General features: G+C 48.2%; 1 protein-coding gene across 1 annotated transcript in view; it reads right to left on the reverse strand.

Moving 5' to 3' along the window:
• Positions 1-19,502, reverse strand: part of LOC119181651 (ubiquitin-protein ligase E3C) — an 83,419-nt gene that overhangs the window by 37,818 nt on the left and 26,099 nt on the right. Inside the window, exons 7-9 of the mRNA XM_075875748.1 lie at positions 15,383-15,526; positions 14,127-14,315; positions 9,036-9,376 (exon numbers count right to left, since the gene is read on the reverse strand). Coding sequence (XP_075731863.1) covers positions 9,036-9,376; positions 14,127-14,315; positions 15,383-15,526 — 674 coding nt within the window. The remainder of the gene's footprint in view (positions 1-9,035; positions 9,377-14,126; positions 14,316-15,382; positions 15,527-19,502) is intronic.

Below are 19,502 nucleotides of genomic sequence, written 5' to 3' on the forward strand. Positions count from 1 at the left end.
TTTGGCAGAAAAAAATGTGGAAGTCTCATAACAATGGGCAGCCAGTCAAAAACCATTGCCATCATGAGCATCAGCAGCTGTGCCGTAGGGCAAGGCTAGCCAAAGGCCTACAGTGTACTAGCAATGCCATTTTGCTTCTGTTATCTCGATCAGTCTGCTGTTTTCTTCTTTTATTTCCTTCAGAAATCGCTGGTAGTCGACGGCAGTTTACGATAGGCTTTAAGAAAGAAGTTATCAAGTACGCCGAAGCGCACTGCAACCTGGTGGAAGAAGGGGAATTCGGTGCATCGCAGAAAAGCGTCTGACACTGAAAGAGTCAAAAGCAGCGCATCACATTCTACAGCAACAATAACAAAAAAAAAACTTCGTTTCGGAAACGAACGACTGCAGTGCCCTGTGAACTGGAAACGCTACTCGCCGAATTCGTCCAGGAGCTGCCTGCAAGGTCGCAACCCATGCCAGCAGAGTGCATCTGAGTGAAATCTATCGAGATGTTGCGCGACTCCCGGCTCACGAGGGCACAATTCAAGAGGTCGTCATCGTGGGTGCACCGATTTATGAAGCAGAAGGGCTTTGCGCTGAGGCGGCGTACGTCCCGCTGCGACTCCCTGGCTGCGGTGGCTGCATTTTTTATGAAGACGAAAATTCTGTAGTCCCGTGTGCTCAGATTTGGATGCACGTTAAAGAACCCCAGGTGGTCAAAAGTTCCGGAGCCCTCCACTACAGCGTTTCTCATACAGTAGACTCCCATTAAACAAAACTCTCTTAATTGAAATTGCTGCTTAAATGGGACAACTACCAATAATATGTTTGGTTTTCTACTTGAATGTTGTAACGCCATTAATCTCTCAGTAAACGAAACTCCTCTTAAAGGAAACACATTTTCCCGGTCCCTTCAGGTTTCGTTTTAAGAAGTCTAATGTAATTATATGGTGGTTCTGGGATGTTAAACCTCGCATATCAATCAGTCAATCAAATAGGTTATCACAGGCATTCTACCGAAAGTTAAATCTTGCTATTCAAGTTTGTTTCCACCTCCCACGAACAAAAAAAAAATGACATTTGCACATACCTTGTTTAAATTTAAAGGGCCAGTGAACAATCCCAAGGCCCAAAAATGGCTTTAAAGAGAAATAGGTATGTACACTTTTACTTCGTAAACATGCTGCAGCGAGAATTCCGTAAATACGAGCAATATTAAGGGCAATGGGAATTGTAAGTTTGGTCAAAATGTTCAGTTTTTCAATTATTTTTTTTCTGTAATCCTGAGACCATGTTTTACATCACAGTGCGATTTTAGATCAAAATAAAAAGTAGAAGTTGAGAAACAAGCATTTTACTGGTGGGCTGCTGTCAAAAGCTATGTGAAAATTGGGCGTAGCAAAATGCAAATTTACAGCTTTCCCTTGGCAAAGTGCCACCACATTGGCATCACCATAAAGAGGACAGATTGGAGCTCAACATAGCCTCAAAGATGCATTTCTCCAATGAAAAATAGAGCCAGCTTCCTTCCGAGTTTCGTTTTATCAGCTTCTAGCTCCAATTTCTTTGAGCTTCATTTACTCAGGTTTCATTTTTTGAGCAGTCGCTGTCAGTCATCCCTGTGCCATTTCCCAATAAATTAAGCTACACTCAAACCTTGTTATAACGAAACGAGATATAACAAAATAATGGATATAACGAAGTAAATTAAATTAACCTTGAAAGCTACGTTGAGAACCATGCATTTTAAACCTCATTGTAACAAAGTAAAATTGAATAGTAAATGTATATAACGAACTAAATTAGTCTATCAAATAGTCTATAAAAAAAAGGACCGTAGTGGGTTAAGTATATCATTTTCTGCGGAGTTTAAGGCTCGTTCGGCGCGGCTCTTTCAAAACTCCCGCGACGACCTTACAGCCACGCCCCGCGTGGCCAAGAGAGCCGTCTTCCTTACACAGGCAGCGGAGAGCATTGAGGAAGCGCTCAGCGGGTCACATGACCGAGAAGCGGCGCCGCGGTGCCAAGCGATTTTCTTCACGACGGCAACGACTGCATCCCCGCTGCTACCATAACTGTTACCCTCTGCACCAAAAAAGGACGACTCTGCAACGACTTTCTTTTTTTTTTTCTCTCTCTCTGCGCACGGCCTTGCTCTACATGCAGAGAGGGAAAATGGAGAAGCGTGGAACAGGCGCGTCGCAGATCGGCATTTGAGGGAGAGCAAACAAACAATCTGCCACAGTCTTTTCTTTCCTTTTCTTCTTTTCCTTCTTCACGCGCAGCGTTGAGAGGTGCCGCCGCGGGATGGGGCATTGTGCTGAGAGAATTTTGGAGCGCGGTATGTTCGGATTAACCGTCGCAAGTGCTTGTGCGTTCAATTACAGGGCGTTTTCGCTCATCGGAATACACATAGCTTAGACGGGACCTCAGCGTGAGTTCGAATTACCCGAAAGTTCGAATAAATGAGATTCGACTTAGTTTATTTTCCGTGGCACGCGTGGTCGCGTAACGATACATAGGGCCGCGAGGCAGTTTCTATGCATGCTTATATGCATGCGAGGCAGTTTCTATGCATGCTCCCTCACTGACGTCGACCCGTCCCAACCCATCGTCCTTATAGGTGTGCACCACAAACTGTTATAACCGATATAATGAAATAATGGATATAACGAAATAATTGTGGCTCCCCTTCAACTTCTTTATATAAGTTTCGTAAAGCTGTCCATATTTGTGTGCACATCATGCAGTTTTTTTCAATTCGCATTTTGTAAGAGTTGTTGGTAAGACAATATGCCCAGGACATTTCAGAAAAAAAATTTTGTGTGCTTACTTAAATATTAAAAATAAGCCAATAGCATTATGGCACAAAATGTATCCTTGTATATATTGCCGCGAACCATGCATTGGGTTTGTTTATTTGTGTTTGTTTTTTCGGCCTGGCTGCGCCGGCCTGTGCTATCACTGTTTTCACAGCGTTTCGAACAAACGCTATCACAGCGTTTCGAACAAACGCTACCGAACAGCGCTTCGAGCGTTCCGAACGAACAGCATTTCGAACAAACGCTATCACGGCGTTCTTGATACAATTCGACTATTCGAGAAACCCTCGCGCCGAGGGATACAAATTCCCGCACAGCCGATGCCGCGACATTCGATCGCCGACGCTCACTAGCGTGCCCATCGTTTTGCCGGCCGCTGCTTCGCCGCCTGTGTATTATTTCAGTTGTTAGGGGAGCACAGGTTCGCTCCAATAAACTTGTCTTCCTTATAGACAACTGTGTCGTCCTTTGCTGCGTGACATCTGGTGGAGGTGCGGGGTACATGAACCCTAAGCCATTGCCAAGCCGACAAGCAAGCCCAACACGACAAGCACGCCCAACTCGTGTCAGCCGCCGACAGCGAGGCCTTCAGCCAGAGTTTGGACTGCTCCCGGATAAAAAAAGGAAAGAATACGTAAAAACCACGATGATCAACGCAGGCACCATGACCAGCGCTACCAACCCTCCCGTCGTTCTGCAACAACCCCGTGAGCCCCCATCATTCCGAGGATCTCCTGGTGAAGACCCGGAAGAGTGGCTGGAGAAGGTGGAGCGCGTCCGCATCTTTAACAGGTGGGATGACGAAGAAACGTTTCGTCATGTCTTCTTCTATTTGGAGGATGCAGCTCGAACGTGGTTTGAGAACCATGAAGGCTCCCTAACCGACTGGACTGTCTTTAAGAGTGAATTCCTCAAAACATTCGCTACGGTTGTGCGGAAAGAACAAGCCGCCCTTTTGTTGGAGACGCGAATGCAACACCCTAACGAAGGTGTTGTACTGTTCGCTGAGGAGATGAAGATGCTGTTCCGGAGAGCTGACCCCGAAATGGCAGAAGAGAAGAAGGTGCGCTTTCTGATGCGGGGAGTTAAACAAGAGCTCTTCGCTGGACTCATCCGCAACTCCCCTAAGACCGTCGCTGAGTTCGTCACCGAGGCTTCGATGATCGAGAGGACCTTGGATATGCGTTCGCGGCAATACGATAGACCACTCAACACCCTTTCGGTGAACCCGGTAAACGCCCCTGGATTGGCGACGGAAGACTTGCGGGAGACCATCCGCGCCGTCGTTCGCGAGGAACTGAGGAAATTGTTCCCAGCAACGCCGCAGCCCCAAGTCGCCTCCCTCACTGACGCCGTCCGCGAGGAGGTTCAGCAAGCACTGGGGAATTCCACGCCGTCGGAAGCATCTTGCGAACCACAAGCGATGACCTACTCCGCTGCTGCTCGTCGACCCCGACCCGTCCCAACCCGTTATCAAGAGGCCCCGCCCTACCGCCGCCCAATGTCGCCCGCCCGACCCCCTGTAACCCGAAACCAGGCACCCAGGAAGACCGAGGTGTGGCGAACGCCAGATAATCGTCCGCTGTGCTACCACTGCGGAGAGGCCGACCACGTCTACCGCCGCTGCCCGTACAAGAGGCTGGGTTCTCGTGCGTTCTCCGTCGACGCACCCCGCCCGCGAGCCGGCCAGCGCCCATTTGATATCGAAGAATACCTGTCGAACACCAGCCGTGGACCATCCCGTTTCAATCGTTCGCCGTCGCCCTACCCGTACCAATCCCCCAACCGTCGCAGCAATGCTGACTTCGCCCGTGGAAGGTCCCCCAGCCCACGAGGGGGAAACTAAAAGCAGCAACTTCTGGAGGTGAAGTTGCACAATGGCGAGAAAATGAAAACCCTCCAACGACGCAAGACCGTGATTCACGACATGCCCTCATCCCGACGACCCGACGACACCCTGACGAGACCCCCGAAAACGACAACAGCTACGCTGCGCGACGCGTACCCGAAATGACGAAGCCTGCCACTGAGAAGACGACGATGACAACGCATAGTGCCCGACCATCAACACGCGCAAGCCGTGACACGACGCCCCGACGCACCCGAAATTCGAGAAAAGCGGCATCCGACGTCCAGTTGTCCATCGACGGCCTTGACGTAGTCGCCCTCATCGACACGGGAGCTGACTACTCGGTCATGAGCGGGTCATTCGCGTCCAAGCTAAAGAAAGTTACGACCAGATGGGACGGTCCGCACATACGCACAGCAGGAGGCCACCTCGTGACCCCAAGTGGAATGTGCACATCGCGCGTCACCATAGACGGCACTACGTACCCTTCGGAGTTCGTCATTTTGCCCAACTGCTCCCGCGACGTAATTCTCGGAATGGACTTTTGACGGACAATGGCGCAATAATTGATCTGCAGACCAGGTCAATAACGTTTTCTTCCGATCCCTCCACGACGCCGCAGCCGAACCTCGGACACCGCGCTGCTGTAAGGATCGCCGACGATCACGTCACCCTGCCACCCCGCGCAAGCTTGATGATCGGCGTCTATTGTGAAGGTGCTGCTCCTGACGTCGACGCTATCGTGGAGACTGACCAAAGGTTGCTTCTAGACCATGGTGTGTCCGTCGCAAGAGGCATTGCGCGGTTTAAGCAACGCAGATCCCACGTTTTGGTCACCAATTTCACCGAGGAGTACCAGCATCTACACAAGGGCGCTGCGATTGCATTCCTCGAAGAAACGCAAGAAGCGAGTCAAGTGATCGCGGTCGCCACCTTTGAACGCACACGCGCAGATGCTTCCAGGCTGCCACATCCTTTCGACGTGAACCCGGCGCTGTCGCAAGAAAATCGGGACAGATTACTGGAGTTGCTCCGTCGCTACAGCGAGTGTTTTTCCTCGAACTCGAAGTTACGTCAAACACCTTTGGCGAAGCACCGGATAATAACCGAAGATGGAGCCCGACCTACCAAACAGTCACCGTACCGCGTTTCTTCACACGAGCGCGAAGCCATCCGGACTCAAGTAGATGACATGCTCAGCGACGACATAATACAGCCATCGAAAAGTCCGTGGGCTGCGCCGGTTGTACTCGTGAAGAAAAAAGATGGCACTTTAAGATTCTGCGTTGACTACCGGAGACTAAACAAAATCACCAAAAAGGACGTGTACCCCCTGCCATGAATCGACGACGCCCTCGACCACCTCTGCCACGCCAAGTACTTCTCATCCATGGATCTGAAGACCGGCTACTGGCAAATTGAAGTGGATGAGAGATACCCGAGAGAAGACTGCATTTATAACCCCGGACGGTCTATACGAGTTCAAGGTGATGCCGTTTGGGCTGTGCATGGCGCCCGCAACGTTTCAGAGAGTCATGGACACTGTGCTAGCAGGCCTGAAGGGGCACACTTGTCTCGTATACTTCGACGACGTTGTCGTATTCGCCCGGACTTTCGACGAACACCTCACAAGGTTGGAATCTGTACTCGAGGCCATTCGTACGTCGGAGTTAATGCTGAAGCCTGACAAGGTTGGAATCTGTACTCGAGACCATTCGTACGTCGGAGTTAACGCTGAAGCCTGAGAAGTGCCGTTTCGCGTACGAGGAACTCAAGTTCTTGGGTCACGTCGTGAACGTCGCGGGAGTCCTACCCGATCCGGCAAAAACATCAGCCATTGCGAACTTCCCGAGGCCGAAAGATAAGAAGGGTGTGCGAATGTTTCTCGGACTGTGCGCATACTACCGGCGCTTCGTCGCAAACTTCCCACGCATTGCAGAGCCACTCACGCGCCTGACGAAAGAAAGCACCCCTTTCAGCTGGGAAAACGACCAAGAAAAGGCATTCTGCGAGCTGCAACAACGCCTGCAAAACCCGCCCGTGCTTGCTCATTTCGACGAAAACGCCGAAACGGAAATGCACACGGACGCCAGTGATATCGGTTTGGGTGCCGTCCTCGTCCAAAAGCAAAGCGGTTACGAAAAGGTAATCGCCTATGCAAGCCGTGGTCTGTCGAAGGAGGAGAGAAACTACTCTGCCTCCGAGAAGGAGTGCCTGGCTATCATATGGGCCATTTCAAAATTTCGCCCATACGTCTATGGTAGACCGTTTAAGGTTGTGACAGACAATCATGTGCTGTGTTGGCTCGTCAATTTGAAGGACCCCTCTGGCCGTCTTGGGCAATGGAGCTTGCGCCTGCAAGAGTTCGACATTACAATATTCTACAAATCCGGCAAGAAACACTCCGGCGCCGACTGCCTGTCCCGCGCCCCCGTCGACCCACCACCACAGGACTCCGATGAAGACAGCGCGTTCTTCGGAGTCGTGACAGAGAGCGACCTAGCCGCCCAGCAGCGTGCCGACCCTGACCTCCGCGCCATGCTCGACTACCTCGAAGGACGCAACGTCGCCGTGCCTAGGGCGTTCAAGCGCAACTTACCAGCATTCGGCCTCAAAAACTCCATCCTAGTGAAGAAGAATTTCAACCCCGGAACGAGAACGAATTATCTACTTGTCATCCCCGCAGACCTTCGTGACAAAATTTTGGAAGCGTGCCACGACGACCCGTCTTCCGGACATCTCGGAACAGCTCGCACGATTACAAAAATCAAGGCGAAATACTTCTGGCCCCACCTTACATCTGATGTCACCCACTACATCCGGAGCTGCCGTGACTGCCAGCGACGAAAAACACCACCGACGAGACCCGCCGGACTTCTGCAGCCGATCGCCGTCCCAACGAGGCCCTTCCAACAGATCGGAATGGACCTTCTGGGCCCGTTCCCTACATCCCGATCCGCGAACAAATGGATTGTCGTAGCGACAGACTACATGACGCGCTACGCAGAGACCACCGCTCTTCCTAGGGGAACTGCACAAGAAGTTGCAAAGTTCTTTCTTAACCAAATTGTGCTGCGACGTGGAGCCCCTGAGGTCCTAATCACGGACCGCGGAACGACCTTCACTGCGGAGCTCATGCAAGGAATCTTACGCTACAGCAACACAGATCACCGAAGAACGACGGCGTACCACCCCCAATAGCATTATGGCACAAAATGTATCCTTGTAAATATCCGTTTCAAAAATTTTGATGAACTTGTGTCTAATTAGCCAATTTATATTGGGGTGACAATGAGAGTCTATCAAAAGTTGTAACTCACAAGTTATATTAGATAGCTCAATACCGATTTCAGTTATGATATCAGCACAACAAATGACATCCGCATGCCAAAGTTCATCCCTTAAGCTTCATAAATAACAAAGATAATTTTCATTGTCAAGTCCCCCCATAAAGAAGTTACAGGGGCTAGAACATCGCTTTCAGCTGGTTTCAAATTTTCATGCAGCCTCATCACCCTCCTCCTTTGAAGGGAGGGGAAGGCATAGCCCGTCGTCGTGACTCCGCCCACTTTGGCAACGTGACAAGATGTCGGTAATTGACGTCACCGGCGAATTCGACCAGTCGCAAAGCATTTCCGCTTGCGCTTGCCGAGATGTCTGGTTGTTTACTGTTCACCTGGTGCCGATGCTTCTCCGCAGCCCAGTCGGTCAATTTGCAGCTGACAACGATTTGCAGCAAAACTGCGTCCCAAAGCCCGGACATGAAGTTGGTCCAATTTTTTCGAGAGTTCGATTTTTCGGAAGCACACTTTCGTTCCATCTGGGAGCCCCAACACAAAACACAAATAATAGTTTAACAGTGGGTGTGCTGATCAACAGGTGGCACGACAATCTGCTCACTGCCAAAAACTGGGTTAGTGAAGTGTCTTGCCAAAAAGTGGGTTAGTGAAGTGTCTTGATTTCAATGCATGTAGCCTATGGAGAGTTTCACAATTCTTATGATTGAATAGCTCTGTTGTAGCTGTGGGTGGGAACAGGAACTGTTAGTTGAGACCTGGTTTAGATCAATCGACGAGCTGCGTGCTGCATTTTGTCGCCTATCGCCGAGTTGGCATCACTGCACGTGGAAGGAGCATTGGTCCGGCATAGGAAAGGAGCGCTGGAATTGTTTTTCGAAATAGAGGCTCTGCACGGTGCGCAGCTTTATAATATTCAGAAAATGGGATCTCTGTAGTTTACACTACGAATTGCCGAGCTTGTTTGGGGTGTCTAAAATAAAAGTAGGAGCCTGTTGATTGACCTTTAAAAAAAATAAATGCTGTGCAGGTTAGTTAGGTCATGACAAATATGCCCATTTTTTTTTTATAACACCTAGCACTTACACAAATAGTGACGGAACTCGAACATCCTTGAGCGCCTCCCACAGCTGCCGCAGGAACTGAGGTCGGAAGGCCAGCGTGTAGAGCAGCCGGAAGTGGTGCAGGGCCAGAGGACGCCGCTGCAACAGGGCCCAGCCCAGCTGGCACAGCGCCGGGAGGTTCTCACGGCTCGACAGCGCAGCCTCCAGAAACGTGTTCACTGTGGACGACGCATTGAGCTGCTGCAGTACGTCCTCCAGTGCCTCGTCGGCAAGTGACGAAGAGGACGAGTAGCCATCCCCGCTCCAGATTTCGTCGACCGGGCTCAGCTCATCGGCGTCCAGGTCTTCGTAGCTGGACTTCTCCTGGATCCACAGATTAAGAAGCACAGTGGTTAGCAAATGCAAGCACAAGCATCGCAACTGCCGTACCTGCCAGCCAGTGAACTCAAAATTCCATAAATAATCCTACAGTCATAATGCTGTCTGAAGAAGGAAGGAAACAATATGCATTTTCGATCTAAGAGATAGTTCAGGCATGTGGATATTTCCTCTCGATTTTAAAGGGACACTAAAAAAAGAAATAATTTCTCTCATACTGATAAATTGCTCTTTCACAATTTCAAAATCACCATGCATTCCGTGAAAAGATGCCTGGTTATCGAGAAAACACACCAGAAGAAAATGCAGGTGTCAACAATACCTCGATGTTCCCGCACCAAACATTGTGGCGTCATAGATTTTAACAGCATCTACTTGATTCTGTGTTGTTTCTAATCAGTAAAAATGCAGCCTGGTGTCCTTTTAGGTGACCATAGACATAAAAGAACAAGCTTCAAGAGATTTTGTTGAACCAACGACATGAATATACAAAAGGTACACTTTGAGAATCCGCAACATCCCACATGGAGACTTCAGCACGAAAATCGAATGTGAAACTTTCACCTGGATTTTCTCCGCTGTTAACAAACCTGACATCAAACTGATGGCATCACACTTCTCGGAGTACAATTTACCATAGAGTTTTCTAAAATTATCTAGAGGAGACTCTGGCACTCCTATCCCTCAGCGACCATGGGAATGATGGGTAGTACGGGGATTTGCCTAGTCTTCGTACTTGCGGGCGGCAAATCACACCGTTGACTTCATTTATTGCTGTGTTTCAGTTTTGTTTCGAAGGAAAGAACGAACCTTTTTGAGCTTTGTGACCCGATTTAAAATGGTAAGCTTAAAATAATAAGGTGGTGAAGCACAACCGGTGAAGACTTTAAAATGCCTCCAAGCCACACGAACACACACGGAGCAAGAAGTATGAAGACTAGACAAATCCGTGTACCACCCATCATTCCAATGCTCACTTAAGAACCGTGCGTTGCAGTTCCCATTGACACTAGTGCCAGAGTTCCCTCTAGTGTATACAGTCGAACTCCGCTACAACGAACGCTGCTTGAGAGAGATTTCTATAACAACAAAAAATTCATGGTTCTCCGTCAGCAGTCCATAGGAGTCAATGCATAAATATTGTCGCCACAACGAACACATTTTCTCAATCGTTCCGCTTCAACGAAACTTTAGAATGCAATTCCAGGCTCAGATACTTATTTCCAGTAAACTCAATCTTTAACATTTTGACGCATTTTCAGAGCCTGAAAATGCGTAAACGAAGTGTAAAACACGCATTGGCATCACCAGAAACGGCCGCTATACCGCCACTGTTCAGCAAGCATGGGCGCCACCATTGCTCGATAGCAATGGCAACGAGACTGCCCTACCCTACTTTTGCCCCTGGCTTGCTTTTGAGTCGATCCGAAGCTGAAGCTCAGTCATTCAGTTAATGGTATAGTGAACTAGAATATGATCTAGTGGCACGACCACCTGGGCTCTGGCGTCAGCTTTCACGCAGATGCTACCAGGTGGCGCCACTGCTACTTTTCATGCCAGCTTCGGCTGTGTTGTCGGGCCGTCGCGGACTCCTGCAGAGCTGCAGATGTGGTTACTTCTAACGCGCATTTGCTTTCTGGTTCGTGCAAACGTACAATTACGAGGTTAGTTACTGTGTGGACAACCTGGCAAAAGCATTGAAGTGGCATCAGGAATCATTGACGACTTTCCTCGGGGAATGCGCACTTCACTGTCGTTTATCACATGCACATATTTGCGCAGTATACATCTTGGCTTCAAATGATGTTCACACACCGCTGAAGTTTCAGTCAAAGACTTGTCAGCCCTCCGGAGGTTGCGCTCACAGTTTCTGGGGAGATCGTCATCACAGGGAGCTGGAAACAGCGACGCCTTCGGAGCACCCCGGTTATGGATTGGGCAACCCAGAGCAAAGCAATGAGAATTCGTTCTCCGCTTCAACATGTTGCAAGCTACATGTTTGTTGGTGCAGGATATCTCACAAACTACAGACTCCACCAAGTACTGGCGAGAGAACGCAGCAGATTGCACCGGCACACGTGCACATGCAGTATAGTAGCTTGTTATAACTGGAAATGCAATAATCCGTCCTGCAAGAGACGCTCAATCACTTCACTCTTTTATGTGGCCCATGGCCCACAAGAGCGCAGTACGCGTAAAGCAAGAACACTTGTTGAAAAGCACGCAGGCGAGGCAGAGGAATAAAAAGCTAGGATTTCCTGCTGGCCGTTGCTGGCCCACTCGGGCTAAAAATTATTACCGACATCTGCGAATGGCAAAAAAGTAACAGCATTATGCTTCTCGTTTATGGTATTGGCCTTAATGCGTACTTCAAAACGTGCGCATGGGATAAAAGTTACATGGAATAACACGGTACTAGGTGTAGTACAATACAAGAAATGAAAAAAAAGCAGCATATTTACTTTTTCATGTGTTGGGCTCACCCTATCTCTTAGGATAGCCTGTATCTACGCCTTCTGCTCATCTTAGTCAGTCGGAAATACAAATACATACACTCGCAGCACAGATTCACAATTTCCACAGAAATGTGGACACAACACTTCCTTGGAACCACAGCTGCTTGCAATCTGGTCACTCACCTACGAACACGAGCACAACCACAAAGCACACATCACAACTACCGAGAGCGCGACGGCACACACAGAACGATGCAACATTCGTTGTTTCTCGTCACAGTGCAGTAATGCTGCAGGCACTGCAACATCGATGCGAACGCGTCGCCGAATGCTGGCGTCGGTTGTGTTGTGTGCCACCACAGCACACAACGCAACCAGCTTTGTCAGCCCGTTGACATACGAGGTAGAGCTTCCAGGCTTTGAGTTTCTTCAAGTGGCTGTGGCTCAAGACGACATACTCACGCACACGCACTGATTGACTCCCGAGCTGCCCGCACTATCCAGAGAAGACGCCGCCGGCGCGCGCTCGCCTCATGCCCATGACATGAAAAGGCGCAGTGGCGCCACGAGAAATTCTAGCGGACGTCTGTGCCGTTTTGGACCGCCGAGACAGCAGCCAGGGCCTCCCGTTCGCGCCACTAGATCATATTCACTATAGTTAATGGTTTCCTTCACGCAGCTATGGAGGTTACTGGGTGCAACTGCAGAACAATGCCTTTTCCGATTCCGATGCTTATCATTATGTTCCCGCTTGGCCAGTGCGGTAACTAATAAAAGTGGCTGTTTCTCCGCATTATCACCAAAATCAGCTAGCCGCGAGCGATGGATGATAAGAATGGCATAAAACAATGCCAAAGTCGCCGCTCCACGATACCCTGCCTCCATCTCGGCGTTGTCGGATACTTGTGACGGCGGACAGCTGCCGGTGTTAATGTGTTGAAATGCAACCGTTTGGTTTGTTCACGAAGGCCGTTTTAGGCGTTGTTTCAGCGTGCTTTTCACCATGGCCTCGCTATGCATGGGTAAGAATGACGTCGTGACACTGCTGCGAAAGGATAGGAAGCAGTGGACATTTTTTGGAATTTTGAGAATAAACGTTCCTTTGTTTTGCTAGCTCAGATCAGCTACCGTATTCACTCGCATAATCCTCGCACTCGCACAATTCTCGCACCCCCCACACCCAACAAAAATACGATTTATTTTTTCCTCAAGTAATTATCGCACCCATGAAAACTACTGCAATAATGTCGTCTGCACTTTCCAGCCATTGATTATGATAGCGCACGTCATCTGGCGCCATCTCTTAAGCATGAAGCGTACTATTGCACAGAGATTCAATCCAACTCAAGCCAAGCCGAAGTGGCCAGTGTGCGTTGCAGCATATTTTGTATGTTGCATTGGTAACTTTGTCAAGTTATGAGGCGATGCTGAAGCTGTACGGCTGCTTTCAAGTTGCAAGTGATTGATAATGCACTAAAGAACGGCAACAGGGCCGCTGGTAGGCCCTTCGGAGTCTACGAGTTTTGTGTTCGCTACTAGTGATGGCTGCTGAAAGCCACCAAGACGCGTTGGGCCGGTTGTGTACCTAAAACTGGGATTGATGGTAAACTTTATATCTTAAGAAGGAAACTGCGGACAATTCTGTTAAATAGCCATCAGCCCAATACTGACGTCCAACGCTTACCTTTGAGGGCTCCTGTTGAGCGACGAACGCTACCGCTACGCCCGCAACGTCCATTTGACAGTCAATTTTACTTTGTTACAACAAGGTTTAAAATGCATGGTTCTCAATGAAGCTTTCAAGGAGAATTTAATTTACTTCGGTATATGCATTATTTCGTTATATCCCATTACGTTATTACGAGGTTTGAGTGCACTTGCAGAAATACATGTAAATTACATATGTACCTTTGTCAGCGCATGCACAGAGAACATGTTCACGTCAATGACACACAGGTAACACATGCTCAATAAACTTTTTATTGCATTTATACAGTCCTACAAGAGTGTCACTAATGCAAAGGCACCTTTCTTTGGCAATGTAAAACACTTCCATCAGTTCTCTATACTTAGGCAAACTTGGGACCACTACTACTGCTACTACTACTGCCACTACTACTACTACTTCTACCGCCGCGGCCGCTGCTGCTCCTACTACTACTACTACTACTACTACTACTACTACTACTACTACTACTACTACTACTACTACTACTACTAATACTAGTGTTCATAGACCCACAACACCTCCACTGCAAGATGCCACAAAGGATGCTCACCGTCTTGTGAGTGAGGCAGGGTGAAAGGTGTGCAGCGGCAGCAATGAACAACGGCTCTGCGGGTGACGAGAGCCGCAGAAGGGCTTGGAACAGCCATGGCGAAGGCTCCAGGCTGAGCACAGCTTGAAGCAGGGGCTCACCGGGGTAGGGCCACCGAGTCGCCAGCTCTGGCAACACGACTCGCACAACCTGACGTCAGAGCACAAGACACTCAGCCTAGTCAAAAGAGGCTCAAGTCGTAGTTGTACAGTACTCATGAATGCAGTTTGAAAATTTAAGGTTTACTTTCATTTCCCGTGCTTTTAGTTTGTGTCATACTGATGTAATTTTGACTCGAGGACTTGCATCAGAGTACACATCAGTTTCAGCAGCCAAATTCATAGCGACGTGACACGGCAATATCTAGTCACAGCGTGTACCAATTGTTACGTTAAAAAAGCATGATGTCACATTTGAATCTGTGAGTGTGTAACATACTCGAAGAGTATGCCACCCCTAATGAATTAAGGGGAGCTGGTGTGAATTCAGCAGAGAAAGCAATGCACAAAAGCCCATGCATCTCAGCTTTCAAGACAACAAAGAGCTCTGAACGCATCCTAGATAAAATGCACAAAGAGCACAGTGAAAGCCCGTTAATTCGAACTTCAATAATTCGAATTTATGGATAACTCGAACTGTAAGTTATGGTCTGGCCAAGCTCCATACAAGCCTATAAATAAAGAAGCCTGTTAATTCGAACGCGAGTAGGTTCCGCCGCGGATAATTCCAACTACGCGCCACCGCACCGGCTGCTTGGCTAGTTACTCAATAGGGCGGCTGCCGAGTTACGAGGCGGCGTTGACAGGGAGCGGAGAGAAAAACAGAGAAACTGGCACGGAGGCCACAGTGCAGAAAATAGCGCCACTTACTCTTCACCCCCCCCCCCACACACAATCTCTCTCTCTCGGCAGCTGCCGCGTGTTACATAAACTCTCAGCGTGTTACATAAGCCACCACTGCCCATTAGCATATGAGAACCTAGCAGCTGCTACAACTGACACCACACTCCAAATGTGGACCTATAGACCAGTCACTGATGATGATTATGCCAGCGAGTGTCAAACTTTTATCACTGGAACACGTAACGAACCAGTGCCACGTTTGACATATTTCTGGAAAGTGGATGAATTCCTCGAAATTGCGGAGTCTTCCGGGTAAATCCCAAATATCGGCCGGCACGCGAGGAAACTACCCAAAATGACCCATAAATACAATACCTGAGGGCAGTCACCGAGAACACCTCTTAAGAGACAGGTGATGATCTCGCGTTGATAGTCTTTGCATTCGGGGCCATCAGCCACTGGTTTGACAAGAGGGAGAAGGAGCAGGTCAACCATGGCCTGAGCCTGTGGCGTAACCACCTGCAAACACACAACACGCAAGAACATGAGTTGAACCCAGAGCTCCGTACTTAAAGTGGAATATCGTTGACGCGATTTGACAACCCACATTGGTGTACTTAATTTGAAATTTCAAATATTTTTCCAACTGTGTTTGCTATTTATTTATTTACAATAATTCAAAGGCCCCAATGAAGGGGTTTCATGTGAGGGGTGGACTATTACAATGGATTAACCCTTTGCGATCCCAAACTTTTACCCACTTTCCAGTCATTCCGGTCCGAAACTATTTCACTAGTTTGAGGCACCACGAAAGGAAACGACAACTGTGGGAAATTAACTTGGCGGTTGTTTATTTCGTCAGTTCCTCTTTGTCCCCAAGTTATTTAGCGATACTTGGGCAGTGTGTGGAAGCGTTCAAAGTACTCTCCTGGGTGCAGTCCAGGATTATTTCCGCAGGTTTTGCAGAAGAGCACTGTTTCCCTCCTGCCCCCTTTTGTTTTCCGGTCACTGCAAGCAGCGCAGTCCTTGCTGCTTTGGCCAGGGAGCTTGTAGATGAAATGGGGCTTTCCATCCAGCCTTTGTTTGCAATCCAATCTTGCAGATGGGCCCCGCTTCCCAGCGCGAGCCCTTACGTCACCAACCAGCTGCTCTATCAGGTTCCTCCGGTACTGGAGGTGTCGCTGCTCTTTCTCTCCCTGCTTCAGGAGCTGCAGTCTCATCAAAATGAAGCTGTTCACTATCGAAACTTCCAGAAGCCAAAAAAAAAAAAGCTTTCTCCACCATTTCATTGACTTCCGGGAAAATGCATAACTTGCACAGTAATGATCGGCCCTGTCCACTGCACCCATGTTTTCAGTGTAGCCGCATATCACCACAGGCTTCTTCAGTGTCAGTGTTTTTCCTCCAGCTATCTTCCTTGGCACTTCTTTCGTAGACGCATTGTGGGCTGAGCTTAGCATTGTCACTTGACGCTTATCCCGCCAGGCAAGTGCCATGTACGACTTTCCTCTGCGATAAGCCGTCACTTCACCTTTTTTCATCTTTTTTTTGAGCTGCTGCGGCATTTGTTTTCGATTTGTCATCACAGTCCCAGTTAGCAAAATACTGTGCGAAAGCAACTCTTCTGCAAGCATTGGAGACGTATAAAATTTGTCCGTATACAGATGATAGCCAATGCCCGGTGTAGCTTGCTCCACTTTTTCCAGCAGGTGGAGCACAATCCTGCATGTGAAGGGAACCTCGGGATGGCAGAGGCTATCAGTTGTTGTGCTGCCGTAGTATGGTTCAAAGGACGAAATGTAGCCTGTTTGGCAGTCAGCCAGCGCATAAACGCACATGCCCCATTTTGTTGGCTTCTGGGGATTGTAATACTTGGATGAGACTCGGCCTTTGAAGCCGACAGTACTTTCATCTACGCAAATTTTGGGGCCGGCGTTGAAATGCTTTCTGCATTTAGCATCTATGTAGGTCACAACATCCCTCATCTTGCTTCCTCGAGTCGGTGGACCTGAAGAGATAAGTGGGCTTGGTTCAACGTGCAGCATCCAAAATATTTGAAGAAACCTTTTTCGTTTGAAAACGTGTGGGAAAAAAGGCACCTTCTTGAGGAGGTCGTTGCTAAAGTATTCCTTCAGCTCCGGTTTGGGTTTCAAGGCCATGTTCACTATAACCCCTAGGAAGGCTTTGAATTCTTCCACGCGCACATCTTCTCAGTCATTCCAAATCGAGTACTGCTGAAGAACACCGGCACTCGAGATTTTATCACGGGCGTAGCGGTTTGTTTCGCGCACTATTCGCGCAGAACAACTGAAAGTAGTCCAACTCGCACTTTACATTGGAAGAGCTTACTTGAGATCCCGGGTTCGGGACAGTAAAGGGAAGAGGGTCAAAATCTGGTAAATTATCCAAGTAGGCTGTCCAGTCGGTTTCACGTGGTCCTGTGTTGTTCTGGTTGTTTCCACCGTCCCTACCGTCCTCGTTTTTTTCCTCGCTGGCTTCTGTAGAATCACTTTCTTCGATATTCGATGGAGCCACATAGTTGTCTTCATCACTAAAATCGTCTTCGCTTTCACTAAAAGCTTCAGAATTACCGCCGTAGAAGGCACTCGGTGAAAAGGCGGCCATTTCGCTGCAAGTGGCGCCGAATCTGAGCTGCGTGCCACTCGAACAATCGAAGAGTTCAACCGCGTAAACTGCGCCATCTGGTGAAAAAAACAAAGCTGAAATCAAGGCAGTTCTTGCCTTTTATAAGAGGTGGCGCAATATGCGCAGTAAAAAAAATGTGCGCGCAATTCAATCAGGAGAAAGCGTGTCGGGCAGTGCCCGACAGCGGACCGCTGCGGCTGTGTTGTGTTGTCGGGCGGGGCCCGACAATGGACCGCAAAGGGTTAAAGGGATAGACGCTCAATCGCTGCTTTGAAGTTGATACTAGAGAGGCTACCGTTTTCACTACTGTAATTTTACTATAAGAACTTCCCAAAGTCGTATTCAGTCAATGTCTACAATGTCCCCTTCAGACTTTTAATATGCTTCACCCCATTACACACTTGTACTGCGGCAAAGCTGTGTTTCAAGCTCTGCTACGATCTTAAATTTATTGCCTTGACCAAATGCTGGTGCCAATATGGAGATGATAAATTTGATAGAGGTGGAGGCTCAATTGATGCTGTTTTGGACCACAAATTTTGGCAGTAAGCCCAAAAAATCGGACGCCAGAGATTTTCAGCACCCAAATTTTCAGATGTACTACTATATATTGACATCTACAAGGCAAATCTGGGACTCAGACGCAAAGGGGGCACACCCTTGGACACCACATCAGTTGGGCTTTCAGAGAAGTCAAAAGACGAAGAGAGGCTGATGAAATAGATCTTTGCCTTTCACGTGTAAAGTGTGGCAAACTTTGGTTGCCCCAAACACTTAGGTTTGGGGCAACACGTTGGTTGCCCCAAATCATGTACATAAATACAATTTAGCCTCTGCAATGTCCCGTTCTTGGTAAGAGATCTATGATACACCACCCCGCCAACACTTCTCCAACAGGGCCAAAAGAAACACTTTTATGTTTCTAACTCACAGGAATATGCTTGGGAATTCCTTTTCTGCGATCTTGCTTCAAAGTATGCAAAAAATATTCTAGACATACATGTTCATGAGATATTGGATTCGATTTACACTCGTACTGCATTGTTTTAATTCGCTTTGCACCCAAAATTTTGCTATTCCCACAGCTCTAGCATGTAATATCCGAATATCTGTTGTAAGCACGTTCACTGTAACGAGGTTATACTGCACTTTTTTGTTTTCTTAGTCGCATCACTGTTCTTATTGAGCAAAAAACAGGAAAACAAGGAGAATTCTGGTGAGTTGATAATTATCTCACTGCCAATGCTTTACAAAGAGTCAGTAAGCAGGCAAGTCAGTGCAACATTATGTTCGCAGGTCCCTGTTCAAGTTCTCCATCATCAGGAGTGATTACCAGCATTGTCAAATATTATACATGCCTCTGTTGACTCCACCAGAACTCATGACGTGCAGTGAAACTACAATTATATGACTTTCAGAGGACCGCGCAAGACCGTTGTATAATCCGGGTGTCATATAATCAAAAGATTAAAATTATAGACAGTGACACTCTGCCTTACCCAAAAAATGGGTACAAACCAACCAAGTAAGCCCACGGCACGACCTTGTGCCTCTGCAAGGAAGGTAGATTGAATTATTGTGGCCAGTGGCCATTACTGGCAGCAGTCATAATTGGAGGAGATGCGGTCGAATCTTTACTCTAAGAAAAAATCTAACCTGACGCGCATCTTTCTACCAATAAATGAAGTCCGAAAATTGCGTGCGCATGAAAACTAAACCGAAAATGCGTTCAAAACGGCCTCCCGTCAGAAGAGTCAGACACACTGTCATCACTCTCCCATAATGGCGACGGACCACAAGTTTGTATAGAATGCCTCCACGCACGACTGAGCAGTGCACGTTGTAATTT

Source organism: Rhipicephalus microplus, chromosome 10 (assembly GCF_043290135.1).
Source record: "Rhipicephalus microplus isolate Deutch F79 chromosome 10, USDA_Rmic, whole genome shotgun sequence".
NCBI lineage: Eukaryota > Metazoa > Arthropoda > Arachnida > Ixodida > Ixodidae > Rhipicephalus > Rhipicephalus microplus.